The following is a 14,794-nucleotide window of genomic DNA, read 5'->3' on the forward strand; positions in this document are numbered from 1 at the left end:
GAAGTGTTTTTGTAGATAAGTAGAGAGGTTTCAACTGGGGTTATATTTGGGATTCCTAGGTTTATAGATGTGGTTAACTACTGGAAATGGACATGATATACCATGGAGGATAGAATGAAAAGATGGTTCAGTACAGAAATCTGAGGGACTCCTAATATTTAGTAATAGTTGCATAAAAGAGAAAGAGGTGGAGCTTAGGCTTAGAAAACTGTTGGTTCAAGCCTTCACATCCTCTACAAATTGTTTCCAGCCACATTTGTTACCCAAGTCATAGTGGATTCATCTCCTTGCCTTTGTACCCATTTCACATGTTGCTGTCACAAGGAGACTCTTTCCTTATTTCTTAGATAAAATAGAAATATATATATATTTTTTTCTGAGATCGAGTCTCACTCTGTCGCCAGGCTGGAGTGCAGTGGTGCGATCTCAGCTCACTGCAATCTCCGCCTCCTGGGTTCAAGCAATTCTCCTGCCTCAGCCTCCCGAGTAGCTGGGCTTACAGGCATGTGGCACCACGCCCAGCTGATTTTTGTATTTTTAGTAGAGATGGTGTTTCACCATGTTGGCCAGGGTGGTCTCCATTTCTTGACTTCGTGATCCACCCACTTTGGCCTCCCAAAGTGCTGGGATTACAGGCGTGAGCCACCACACTCAGCCAGAAATCCTTATATTACTCAAGGCTTTGTGCTATTCGCACTAAATTGTATTCTGATTATTTGTATATTTGGCTTATTCTCTAAAGATTAAGGATGCTCAGTTAGTATTGATGGATTAAGTATATTTTGATAGAAATGGCTGTGATTTTTAAATATAGCCAAATTTCTGTTCTTGCCTGGTACCAGCAATAAATGTGTTGAATAAATTAACAATAGAAAATGCAGATAAGGAAAAAGAAAAAAATATTAAAATCACTTGAAGTTCTAGCACATCTTTTCATAGAATAGTTTTTCCGTCTACTTGTAATGTTTTTGTTTTTGTAATAATTGTGTGTTTGGGGGTTTTTTCATTTTATTTTTGCTCTTGTTTCTGTGGGTTATATTTCAAGGGGAGACCACATTTTAAAGATACCGCAGTTCAGAAGTTCTGTTGTGAAGCACTTTAGTTTAAAAATCTGTATACTTTATTGGCATGTCCCCATGAGCTTGGAGGCATTTCTGACTGGCATCCCTAGGCTCAGTGATTGTCTGTAGTTCCCGCAGAGCTGGTGTACATTTATTTGTATGATTGTGCTTCAGACTGATCTTTGGAGTTTTAGGGGAGCTTTTGGAGAGGTGACTTAGGAAGGCAGGGGCAGTCAGCATTTCAGGGCTCCTTTACTCTGCATTCCTCAGAGCACTTCTGCATTTCACTGTTTTCAATGTAGGGATTCTGTTAGAACTTCCTTTTACAAATGTTTTTTCTTTTGAAAATTGTTATGCTGCTGGTATATGACATGTATCTTTAAATCAGATTTCATAGTGTAATATAATAGATCAGCAATGGAATGTTCTTTTATCTTATCAATTAGGGATTGTAGGGTTCATGGGATCTATCTTTCTTTTTTAAGCTTTTTAAAGATGACATCAGGTATCTGTTGACAATGGACAAACTGTGGCGGAAAAGGAAACCTCCAGTTCCGTTGGACTGGGCTGAAGTACAAAGTCAAGGTAAAGAATACATTTTAGTCGTGGAACACCTAAGCTGGAAATGTCCTTGCCTAAAGTCTTTGTATAGCCCCGTTGTTGGTTGAAAATGGTATGTCTTCATACATTCAAACGATGCAAAAAAGTATGAAGAACAAAAGTCCCTGAAGTCCCACAGTTAGAGAAATAGCCACTAATAACATTTTCAGAAGTGTTCTGGTGGTCCGCCCTATGCACACAGATGCAGGCAATCGTGTATACACTGCGTAATGGAATCATACTATTGATAAACTCTAACTTGCTTTTGTCAGTCAGTGTAATTAACTAGTCTGTTATTGATTAACACATAGTGTTTTCATATTTTCCCTGAAATAAAGTTTTGAGATCACTATATATTTATGTACATCTTGGTGTTTCCTTTTGAGACTGAGTCTCACTCTGTTGCCCAGGCTGGAGTGCAGTGGCACGATCTCAGCTCACTGCAACCTGGGTTCAACCGATTCTCCTGCCTTGGCCTCCTGAGTAGCTGGGATAGCAGGCGTGAGCCACTGCACCTGGCCTATTTATGTACACCATTGTATCCTTGTGATTATCTCTTTAAGATTTAATCTAGAAACATATTTTTAATTTAAGGTTTTTTTTAATTTTTAGAAATGAAAAGTTTTTTTGAGGCGTAGTCTTGCTGTGTTGCCCAGATTCGAGTGCAATGGCCGTTCACAGGCTGTCATAGCGCAAGGCATCCCTGGACTCCTGGGCTCAAGCCATCCTCCTGCTTCAGCCTCCTGAGTAGCTGGGACTGTATGCCACTGTGCCCAGCACATTTTAAACTTTTAAATGCAGGAAAACAATTGTGGCTGCTTTCTCATCCCACTCCCCTTCAACACTTCTTGTCTCTCCTTTATCTGAACTATATTAGGATTAATTTATGCACAGCAATATAGCACGCATTGAAACTTAAAAGATCCTGGGAGACTTGGGATATCATTTTAGAGCAGTTCTCAACAATCTGGGGATAGTTATCAAACAGATTTAATTATGATTCTAGTAGTGTCCGCTTACTGAGTTCTCACTAGGTGCTGGGCATGATGCTTATTTATCATTTTATCTACATTATATCTTTGAATCTCCCAGTAATCCTGGGAGGTTCTGAGGTGGTCTTGTACCTTTCCTATCTCAGCTTTAACAGTTTTTTGTTTTGTTTTGTTTTTGAGAAGGAGTCTCGCTCTGTCGCCCAGGCTGGAGTGCAGTGGCGCCATCTCGGCTCACTGCAAGCTCCACCTCCTGGATTCACGCCATTCTCCTGCCTCAGCCTCCCGAGTAGCTGGGACTACAGGCTCCTGCCACCACGCCCAGCTAATTTTTAGTATTTTTAGTACAGACGGGGTTTCACTATATTAGCCAGGATGGTCTCGTTCTCCTGACCTCATGATCCACCTGCCTCAGCCTCCCAAAGTGCTGGGATTACAGGCGTGAGCCACCGTACCCGGTCCCATGATAATTATTTTAATGGAATTTATTTCATATTTGATTTCTTAATGGTTGGGGATTGAACTTGTTAAATAGAGCACAGTAGAGGAATGATGTTTATCAGTGAAATTTCTGATATTACATATACTTTTTTTTTTTTTTTTAAAGGAGAAGAAACGAATGCAACAGATCAACAGAATGAACCCCAGTTAGGCCTGAAAGACCAGCAGGTTCTAGATGTAAAGAGCTATGCACGCCTTTTTTCAAAGAGCATTGAGACTTTGAGAGTTCATTTAGCAGAAAAGGGGGATGGAGCTGAGCTCATATGGGATAAGGTTCGTTTTGACAATGTGTGGCAAGTAATTACATATCAAAAGTGTGTTTTAGTTCTTGAGGTTAGTTCTTGAGGTGTAATACAAGCTAGTCATTTTTTGAATATTTACTAGATTTTGAGGAAATATGTTAAATTTGGCTTGGATATTTTCAGCTTTAATTGCTGTATGGAGCTGAATTTTCTGTACATGAATTCAAGCAATATCATAAAACTTCATTTGGGATTCTAGTGATGTGTTCGGGGTTTATAATTATGTTGACTAGAAAAATAATGTGAATATATTAAAGTGAAATGTTTCTTGTGTAGTGTAGATGTGTTCATAGAAGTCATAAAATCATTTGGAGAAAACATCTCATTGGCCTGATTTGCCCTTGAAAGTAGTAGGATTGTCTTTGAATTGAAATAGTTGTGAGTGTTTCAGAAGTCTGAAGGAGCTCTTGATATAAAAATGAGATGTAATTATTCTTAGACGTTAAAATCATATTTAATAGTACTCTGCAGTTATGTCATATTTTGAGATTTGATATTATGAACTAATCTTACTTAATTGTGATCAGTATTATCTATGGCTAAAAGTGTTTTATCTCATAAAGTTTGTATGAGATAGGAATGGTGGTAAAGATGAGTCATGGGTCTTAAGGCATAAAGGCCAATTTTAGAAACCTGAGAAAAATTTGTGTGTACAGATTTTGAAACTGGTTGAATCAGACATCTAAATACACTAAAATGAAGCTAGTATATTTAGATTCTTGGGATTCTTATAAACATTAGTCTCTTGGGTTTTGTGATATTTAAAGAGTAACTTTTCATATTTTCATTGTTATTGTTATGCTAGTGATTTGGGAAGTTTTCATCAGTGCACAGAGGCTAAATAAAGAGCCCTCGGAACGGGAATTGTTATCCTCTTGAGTAAAGTCCACATGGAATGGGTGTGATGAGACAGCTGCCTAGGGAAGACACTGTGTTGAGTATTCAGTATTCTTAGTCCTCACCACACCTTATGAGATATGGATATAATTTCTCATATTTAATAGATTAGGGGATTTTGACTCAGGGAATTTGACTTGCCTGAGGATTCACAGCAAACCAATAAGTACGTAAAGAGCTATGCTATCAGTGTTTTTTCTTCTGTTCTGTGATGCCTCTGAATTTTAGACCAGGGTAGTATCTTCTCAGTTCAAAGCAGGAAGCCTTGCTGAAATCTAGAGACTAGGATATAGTCTCAGAAAAAATATAAATCGTTAACGGGAAAAACTTGTATTGCCTTATCTGAAGAAACAGCATATATGAGAGAGTGGCGCATATGAAGAAAGTTTGGCAAAGGGGAGCTAAAAAGAGTCACCCAGGTTTTTCTGAAGCGTTAATGAAACAGCTTTTTAAAATTGAGACAGGGTCTCACTCGGTCATCTAGGCTGGAGTGCTGTGACACTATCTTGGCTCACTGCAGCCTCTGCGTCCGGGGTTCAGGCGATCCCGCCACCTCAGGCTCCCATGTACCTGGGATGACTTTAGCTGTGCGCCACCATGCCTGGCTAATTTTTTGTATTTTTGGTGGAGATGGGGTTTTGCCATGTTGCCTGGGCTGGTCACAAATTCCTGAGCTCAGGCAATCTGCTTGCCTCAACCTACTAAATTGCTTGAGACTACAGGTGTTAGCCACCATGTCCAGCCTATAACAGTTTTCTTAAATGACCCATCTTTTGGCCCAGATTCTGTTTGTCCAGCAACCTTCTCATTACTAATGAATGGACCCAGGAAAGGGTTGCCATTGTCAGTGAGTAGAATTGAGGTTCTGGTGTACAACCTGAGTCTCTGGTGCCTTTGTTTAGGCTGTAGTGAGTTCCTAGAAGCTGGTGGTTTTTGGTGTTCTTATCAGAGTCATTACTGAACCAGAGGAGCTGATGATGAGACCCCACCCCCTACTTAGCCCACCTCCATGCTACTGTGAGGTCCTAGCTCAGCACCCTCTCCTTCTAGTTGAAAGCCTACAGTGTTACAAACACATGAAAGTATTGTTCTGAAAGTAATGGTTCAGAATAGTAAATTTGTGGAGAAACTTGTTAAATTGTTTAAATTATTGGCAGGATGACCCATCTGCAATGGATTTTGTCACCTCTGCTGCAAACCTCAGGATGCATATTTTCAGTATGAATATGAAGAGTAGATTTGATATCAAGTGTAAGTTATTTGTACTAAAGTTGTATCACTAAAACCTTGAAGTTGTTTTTTTAAGCAGCAAAACATACTCATCTTTTTTTTTTTCCAGCAATGGCAGGGAACATTATTCCTGCTATTGCTACTACTAATGCAGTGATTGCTGGGTTGATAGTACTGGAAGGATTGAAGATTTTATCAGGAAAAATAGACCAGTGCAGAACAGTGAGTATTTCTGTTTGCATTTATATTCAACCCCCTTTAAAAAATCATTAATAAAAAGTACATTAAACAGGTAATTTTTAAAATGAAAACAATAAAATTGGTTTAAAGCACTGGAAAATTAATTTTTCTAGTTACCAAGTGAGTGTGTTTAAGCTTCCTGGAAATTGCAACAAAAATGAAATAAGAAGTTGCGGCCGGGCGTGGTGGCTTACGCCTGTAATCCCAGCACTTTGGGAGGCTGAGGCGGGCAGATCACAAGGTCAGGAGATTGAGACCATCCTGGCTAACATGATGAAACCCCATCTCTACTAAAAATACAAAAAAATTAGCATTAGCCGGGTGTGGTGGCGAGTGCCTGTAGTCCCAGCTACTCAAGAGGCTGAGGCAGGAGAATGGCATGAACCTGGGAGGTGGAGCTTGTAGTGAGCCGAGATGGTGCCACTGCACTCCAGCCTGGGCGACAGAGTGAGACTCTGTCTCAAAAAAAAAAGTTGCTTTTGCTTCTAACATTTCCAATTTTGCTGAATTCTTGGAAGAATTCATTGTGCGGTCCTTATACAAAGAAGATGTTTCAGCTGTTTTTCAATTCTGAGAGTGCTATATGGGTTTTAAAATTTGCTTGGTCATTTTATTTTTTAAATTTTTATTTATTTATTTATTTATTTATTTGAGACGGAGTCTCGCTCTGTCGCGCAGGCTGGAGTGCAGTGGCGCGATCTCCACTGACGGCAAGCTCCACCTCCCGGGTTCACGCCGTTCCCCTGCCTCAGTCCCCCGAGTAGCTGGGACTACAGGCGCCCGCCACCACGCCCGCTAATTTTTTGTATTTTTAGTAGAGACGGGGTTTCACCGTGTTAGCCAGGATGGTCTCCATCTCCTGACCTCATGATCTGCCTGCCTTGGCCTCCCAAAGTGCTGGGATTACAGGCGTGAGCCACCACGCCTGGCCGCTTGGTCATTTTATAGTCCCCTCTTCAGTCATTCTGTTGAGTCATTCTTTTCAATTTTATTTTATAGTTTTTGATCATGTTAGTGTCTGAGATCTTTATGGGTGAATCTGCTGTCATTTCTGCTATTTCTCATAGTGCTTCGCTTGTATGGTTTATGATTTTTTAAAAACTGAATGTGTATTAGAATTGTGTCTGGTAATTCTTTAGGAACCCATTGTAGATGTATTTCTTCAAAAAGCATTTCTGGTTATTATATGTGGGTGCTTGGGGCACTGCCAATAGAGGACCACTTTTCAATTCTTAATTTTAGGATTTTCAATACTTATGTATTCAGACCACAAACCTGAACGAACCCTGTGTTATTGTCATGAATTATATGGGAAGATACTCCTCCCCCTCCACTAAGCACCAAGTTTAAGATAATTTTTATGGAGAAAGTATTTTTCTCCTGTCCTTTCAGCTCCTTGCTTTGTGTAAGGATCTCCTATTTTAAGAGTTCCTACCTTAGTGGTGGGTGGGGTAGGTGTATCTCTTAAAACTAACACTACTTGGATGTTCTCTTTGGATTCCTTCCTTCGATGTTGTGTCTGCAGACACTTCACTTTCTTACCAGCTCAAGAAGGCTTCCTAGGAAATATTAGCCAATACTTTTACTGTTGTTTAGGTTCCCCTTTTTGTTGAAATAAAATGACCCATTTACCTTCAGAAATTTCAGAAAATACCTAGTTTGCAATGGTACTCTTTACTTTGCAGTGTCATTGATACACACTTTTTTTTTTTTTTTTTTTGAGATGGAGTCTCGCTCTGTCGCCCAGGCTGGTGTGCAGTGGCGCGATCTCAGCTCACTGCAACCTCTGCCTCCCGGATTCAAGCAATTCTCCTGCCTCAGCCTCCTGAGTTGCTGGGATTACAGGCATACGCCACCATGCCTGGCTAAATTTTCTATTTTTAGTAGAGACGGGGTTTCACCATGTTGGTCAGGCTGGTCTCGACTCCTGACGTCCTGATCCTTCCACCTTGGCCTCCCAAAGTGCTGGGATTACAGGCATACAGGCGTGAGCCACTACGCCTGGCCGTTTTTTTTTTTTTTTTTAAGAGATGCGGTCTTGCTATGTTGTCCAGGTTGGTCCTGAACTCCCGAGCTCAAGCAGTCCTCCCAGCTTGGCCTCCCAAAGTGCTGGGATTACAGGTGTGAGCCGCTGCACCTGGCCTGATTCCCTCCCTCCCTCCCTCTCTCCCTCCCTCCCTTCTCTCCCTCCCTCCCTCCCTCCCTCCCTCCTTCCTTCCTTCCCTCCCTCCCTCCCTCCCTCCTTCCTTCCTTCCTGTTTTTTTTTTTTTTTTTTTTTTTTTTTTCTGAGACGGAACCTCACTGTCACTCAGACTGGAGTACAGTGGTGTGATCTTGGCTCACCGCAACCTCCACCTCCTGGGTTCCAGCGATTCTCCTGCCTCAGCCTCCCGAGTAGCTGGGATTACTGGCACATGCCACCACACATGGCTAAGTTTTGTATTTTAAGTAGAGACGGTGTTTCAGCGTGTTGCCCAGGTTGTTCTCAAACTCCTAGCCTCAAATGATCCGCGCTCCTTAGCCTCCCAAAGTGATGGGATTACAGGTGTGAGCTACTGCGCACAGCCTCGATGCACTCTTAAAATATTTTATTTTCATGAAATTTCAGTTTGAAGGAACAGAATCAAATTGCCCAGTCTGTCGTTTCTACTTAAACTTTTATTGTATATATTTTTAATTTCTAATAACTTTATTTTTGGGTATCTGTTTTTTTGAGATGGAGTCTTGCTCCGTCACCCAGGCTGGAGTGCAGTGGCGCAGTCTCAGCTCACTGCAACCTCCACCTCCCAACTTCAAGCGATTCTCCTGCCTTAGCCTCCCCAGTAGCTTGGACTACAGGCGGGTGCCACCATGCCTGGCTAATTTTTGTAGTTTTAGGAGAGACGGGGTTTTACCATGTTAGCCAGGCTGGTCTCGAACTCCTGACCTCAGGTGATCTGCCCGCATTGGCCTCCCAAAGTGCTAGAATTACAGGCGTGTACAAACTACTGAACTTATTAAAATGTATGTTATTTCCCATCACATCCTTCTGGTTTCTTTGCCTGCTTAGCTCCATGTCACTCTTGGACTACTAATATTGATATATCTGGCCAGGCACAATGGCTCACGTGAGCCTGTAATCCCAGCTCTTTGGGAGGCCAAGGTGGGCGGATCACCTGAGGTCGGAAGTTCGAGACCAGCCTGACTAATGTGGAGAAACCTGGTCTCTACTAAAATATATATATATATTTTTTATATATATATATATAATTTTATTTATATATATATATAAATAAAGTTAGCCGGGCATGGTGGCGCAAGTTTGTAATCCCAGCTCCTCGGGAGGCCGAGGCAGGAGAATCACTTGAACTCAGGAGGCGAAGTTGCAGTGAGCCGAGATCGCACCATTGCTCTCCAGCCCAGGCAACAAGAGTGAACATCTGTCTCAAAAGAAAAAATAGTAATATATATGGATTTCATTTGTTTACATTTGTAAATGAATTCCAGCATGGATTAATGTTAGCCCAGGTATTAATCGTGGTAGCAATTGCTTTTATTATTGTCAGTTTCCCTTAGCACACTTACCTTCCTAGTGAAGCCCAAAATCAAACAAATCTTTCTGCCTCTGTAGCCTGCTTGGCCTGGGCAGTTTGCTTCTAGCCCTTCTACCTGCCAGTATTCATTGTAGGGAGAAGCTGTTTTACAGAGGAGGGCTTTAGTGTCTCTTGAGGGATTTAGTTCTGTGTGCTCGGGGGAATCCATAGAGTACTCCTTTAGAATTCATTCCTCTTAGCAGACTTAACACTACATTGTAGTCACAAGATAAAGGTTCGTGTCTCAACTTCTTGTCTTCTGACATTTGTTGTTTGTGTTGGATCTTGCTAGTGTTTTCCAAACTTTCGTAGTAGCAGGAACTTGGAGCTTTTCTTAATTTCAATGTAATTTTTATATCTGCCTTGGTTCTTAATTATTTTTTTGTTTAGTATTAGAGGAATGGTAAATAGGTACATATACTGCCAGAAATACGTTATTTTTTTCCCTCATTATATAAATGTTGTTATAATCAGAAAATTTGGGAAGGCAGTGACGTTGATTCTAGACATCTGTGAAAGGCATTATTGTTAACTGGAGAAATGAATGTGTTGGTCTTGTCATGAGATTACTTGGTTGATAAGAATAGCCTCAGGGAGGGACACCAGCAGCTGATACAATGAAGGCACCACAGATGAGCATGCCTCTGCCCTTACTCTTGCTAAATTAGGTTGCAGAAGAACACGGAGTGTTATATAATACAAGGAGATGTCTTTTCAGCAAGGCTAGCAAGCCTGGCCTTTAGCTGATTAGAAAAGAAGGTTGAAAAACTAGACTCTTAAAAAGCTCATGATTTTCCTGATGCATTTTGCCATCTGGAAGGGAATTTTTAAGTCATTTTTTATTGGATATCTGGTAAACGCAATTTTAGATTGTATGGTATATAAAATTATAGCACACGTTTCTGATTTCTGCCTGTTATTTCTCCTCCAAAGATTTTTTTGAATAAACAACCAAACCCAAGAAAGAAGCTTCTTGTGCCTTGTGCACTGGATCCTCCCAACCCCAATTGTTACGTATGTGCCAGCAAGCCAGAGGTGACTGTGCGGCTGAATGTCCATAAAGTGACTGTTCTCACCTTACAAGACAAGGTCAGTGCAAGGCCTGGGTCTCTTTTCCTTTTGCTTTTACAGTATTACTGTGATAACAAGCAAACACAAGCTAGTGACTCTGAAAAGGTCCGACTGCAGAGATGTGTTGCTGTGATTTCCTGGGTTATTTTGCCTTCTGCATACCTGCAGGCTTTTCTGTCTGTGGTTCCAGAGTAAGTGCCTCACATCCCAGAACGGAGTGGGAGTATTTGACTGGAATCTGCAGCACAGTGGTGGCACAGTATCACTGCAAGCAGAGGACATCTTTGCTCTTTGCTTCCCAGACAGTGGGTAAATTCTGTATTTTTTGACAAATAACAGGTATCCTTGAATGGTCCTCACTGTGGCAGTGAGCAGATAAGTATTTGCATGCAATGCAAAGTTTGCATTTCTAGTAGAGCAAAGCCCCAGTTACCAGCTTTGTATTAAAGGGTATAAGTCATTTGCAGAGTTTTGGGTTCTGTGCATGTTGGACAGTGCCCACTCCCAGCAAATTAGGGGGCTTTTGTTATTTCTGAGGTCTGAGTTGAGACTTGGTGGTGGTACACACTTAACTAATATGACCTGATTCTGGTGTGGTAAGTTAGTCCCTGAGGACGGTAGAGCATTTGCACACCTGGGTTCACCTCTGGAGCTGAAGTGAGGGAAGAAATGGGGATTTAGGACATGGTCTGGTCCTTAAGTTCCTGTTAAATTGGCTATATTTGTGTATTAGGGAGGTTTTCTTTTTTTATGACCCAAAAGTGTCACTTTCCACTTTGAGATCACTTCATGTTGTTCTCTGGTTGTGACCATCATAATGCTACATATTTACATGCCTCTTGAGAGAGGAGGAAGCAGCCCTTCTCAAATAGCAGTGCTGCCTGATAGGGAATGGCCTTTCTTCCAGAAACTGGTTACGCAGGACGGATTGATTTGAGCTTATGTTTTGGTCAGGGAAGTGGCAGGTACAACAGAGGGTGGTTGCCCCAGTTTCTTTTCTAGAAAATAATTATCTTTGGTATCTCCTGATTCTTGAGCTTAAAGGTAATTCCTCTGTTTGTAGGATACTTAGACCTATAGAGAGTTCCTCCTTTTTTCCTTCTTTTTTAGGAGCTGGTAGGATTTAACAGAATATTATCACTTCTCTAAATGCATGGAATGGGGAGGCTTATCTGAGAGTCAGGTTAATGAGAAATGATTCCATCTATCAAACCCCTGCCATTACAGAGTTGGCACAGAGACTGAAATGAAATATGTCAAGTGTGTGTAGCTCACTACCTAATCTGCAGGGAAAGACAAAGTAGCAGGAGCGGGCCAGGGAGTTCCTAGTCCCCTGTTGGGATGAAGTTGGATCTGATCCGCATCAGTGGTCAGATGCGGGGATGGGACTCAGGTGAATCCTCACGGCTTTCCTGCTTGCTCTAAGGGATCTTGAAGAGTGACTTGGCCGGTTTCCAATAAATCGAAGGGGAAAGTAAGAGCCTTTATAGAAGTCTAGGATTTCTTATGATCTTTAATTACCTACGTTAATATTTTGAATCCGTTTTTTTTTTGTTTGTTTTTTTGTGTTTTTTTGTAGATAGTGAAAGAAAAATTTGCTATGGTAGCACCAGATGTCCAAATTGAAGATGGGAAAGGAACAATCCTAATATCTTCCGAAGAGGGAGAGACGGAAGGTATCATACATTGCATTTATTCACTCCTCTCATTGAAGAGACTGCTTAAAGGAAGGAGTGCACATTAGTTGATTCATTTACTGTATATGATACTCAGTATTACAGAGAGTGGCAGTGTTTGGTCATGGAGGTGCTCTTTCAAGGTGACATTGCTGGGGGTCATCACACTTCCATGTTTGGGAGCTCCATGTCAGACATTTGCAGTGACTGCAGTGCTCTTGTCCACTTCCAAGGAACCTCCTTGCCGGTATCATGGATCCTGGGAGCTAACCTTGTGATGAGAAGACTGTTCTTTCCGTCAAATCACAATGGGGAGGGTTCTAAGGCATTTGGAGATTTTTCTCCAAGAGTGGGCAAGCCTTGGTAGCCTGTTCCTTCTATATAGCAGAAAGATTATTGAAATTCAGTGCCCAGTTTTGGCTTTCTGATCTTTCCTTTGAAAAGTTCAAGCAGGTCATCCCTTTTGCTGATGCATTTGCTATACAAGGTACAATATATTTGATTCTGTTGAAGCTTTCATAGTAAGAATTGCGTCGTAGTTATTCCTCCTTCAGACTGTACTCGTTGATCCCGTACCTCCTCGGTCACTTTTGCAGCTCATTTGGGTTGCTGTTCCCGTTTTTTCATGTCCCGGTTTTTGCCAGTGTACTGTTATTTTCAAAGGTTCTAGGCCCTGTGTTTTCCCCATATATTGAGTTAATTCATACCTATTTGTCCATTGGTCATTTATTCATACTTTGGGATCCAGATGTTAAGGCTTTAAATGCAGGTTTAGTGTCAGGGTTCTTCTTGGTTGTAGTTGCTTGTTGAGAAATTGTTTGGGCTATTAGGTCATGTGTAATTGGAGGCCATGTTTTGGCTGTGTGGTGCTCTATTTTAGGAGTCTACTTGAGTATTCAAGCCTTATTCTAGCCAGCTGACTTTTAAAAAAAAGTCTGTCTGTGATTATATGCTGTCCCTTAGTTGTAGCCAGCACTTTCAAATGCTGGCTTAAAAATGGAAACTGGTCAGGAATCTCAGTGGCTTCTCAGTGTGACCGTTCTGTACAGAAATACATGTGGTTTGGAGGGTGAGACAGCACTTATCAGAATATGTGTGGAGTCCTGTATGACAGGCATAGTTTTGGGTATTCATAAGTGAAGGATGAATAAGACAACCGACCTTGGCTTGAAGTGCCTTGCGGCCTGGAAGGAGAAGGGAGGTTGTCAACAGCTGAATTCAGCATAGTCCAAGGAAAGCTGTAGAAAGAGTGTGTACACAGTACAAATCTAAGGAAAGTATACTCAGCTTTGTGAAAGGGAGGGGGAGTAATAGGAGAGGGAGGGCCCTTGGGTCAGTTTTTGAAGAAATAGTTGGGACTCACTGGACAAAGAAGAGAGCATTTAGACAGAATGAACATCTGTCTGCAAAGGTGTGAGCTTGTGAAACAACCTAAACGGCCTTGGGGGAGTGGCCCATTATTTGGTTTCACTGGAAGCTGGGGTGCTGAGGGGTTGGCAGCAGTGGTGAGGTTGGAGTCTCTCTTGTCATACGTGCACTGTGTGTCTTCCTCCTCTCCCTTGACCCCTACCCTCCAGAGGAAGGGGCAGTATTTCACTGCCACCTGCCACCAGGGTTTAAACAGGGGAGTAGCAGGGAGCTAGTTAGGGAGGAGGGGATTGAGGGATTTTTACTAAGGCAGAGGCAGGTGATAGATTTGAGATTCGCAGAGTCAGAACTTGGAGCCCAGTTGAGGAATAGCCTTACAATGTTAGCAGCGTTGTTAGGCCAGCACAAGATTTCACAGGTGATGCTAAATCACCAAAATAAGAACCCATATTAATTGGTTTTCCTTTTGAATGTGATGGTTCCAAGAGGTTTGCAGTCAGTGGAGATGTGTGAAAGGGCTTGGAGGTGGAAATCTGGGTAAGAATGCCCAGGGCATTCCTGGTGATAAAAATGGTAAAGCAAGCAACAGATCTGGAAAAGAACTAGGAGAAACCGTTAGTATGTTCTGGGTGTCAGTGTAGGGAAAACCTTTCTAAACGTTTTCCTTATAAACGATGAAATAAATGTTAAAAAAAAAAAAAAAAGACAAAAAAGAAGGGGATTGAAAATTGAGGTTATATAGAAAATTGGGCTTGGTGCGGTGGCTCACACCTCTAATCCTAGCACTTTGAGGGGCTGAAGCGGGCAGATCACTTGAGGCCAGAAGTTTGAGACCAGCCTGGCCAACATGGCAAAACCTTATCTCTTGTAAAAATGCAAAAATTAGGCCGGGCATTGTGGCTGTAATCCCAGCACTTTGGGAGGCTGAGGTGGGTGGGTCACACCTGAGATCAGGAGTTTGAGACCAGCTTGGCCAATATCGCAAAACCCCGTCTCTACTAACAATACAAAAATTAGCCAGGCATGGTGGTGGGTGCGTGTAATCCCAGCTACTCGGGAGGCTAAGGTGGGAGAATTGCTTGAACCTGGGAGGTGGAGGTTGCAGTGAGCCAAGATGGTGCCACTGCACTCCAGCTTGGGTAACAGAGCAAGACTCTGTCTCCCAAAAAAAAAAAAAAAATTTAGCTAGGCATGGTGGTGCACACCTGTAGTCCCAGCTACTCTGGAGGCTGAGGTAGGAAGACCGCTCAAGCCTGGGATGCACTCCGGCTTGCGTAACACAGTGAG

At 41.9% G+C, this 14,794-nt stretch overlaps 1 protein-coding gene across 1 annotated transcript in view; it reads left to right on the forward strand.

The window, feature by feature from the left end:
- UBA2 (ubiquitin like modifier activating enzyme 2) overlaps positions 1-14,794 on the forward strand; it is a 42,453-nt gene that overhangs the window by 21,408 nt on the left and 6,251 nt on the right. Inside the window, exons 9-14 of the mRNA XM_050768742.1 lie at positions 1,547-1,646; positions 3,258-3,424; positions 5,508-5,601; positions 5,690-5,802; positions 10,326-10,481; positions 12,043-12,139. Coding sequence (XP_050624699.1) covers positions 1,547-1,646; positions 3,258-3,424; positions 5,508-5,601; positions 5,690-5,802; positions 10,326-10,481; positions 12,043-12,139 — 727 coding nt within the window. The remainder of the gene's footprint in view (positions 1-1,546; positions 1,647-3,257; positions 3,425-5,507; positions 5,602-5,689; positions 5,803-10,325; positions 10,482-12,042; positions 12,140-14,794) is intronic.

Source organism: Macaca thibetana, chromosome 19 (genome assembly GCF_024542745.1).
Source record: "Macaca thibetana thibetana isolate TM-01 chromosome 19, ASM2454274v1, whole genome shotgun sequence".
NCBI classification, from domain to species: Eukaryota; Metazoa; Chordata; class Mammalia; order Primates; family Cercopithecidae; genus Macaca; species Macaca thibetana.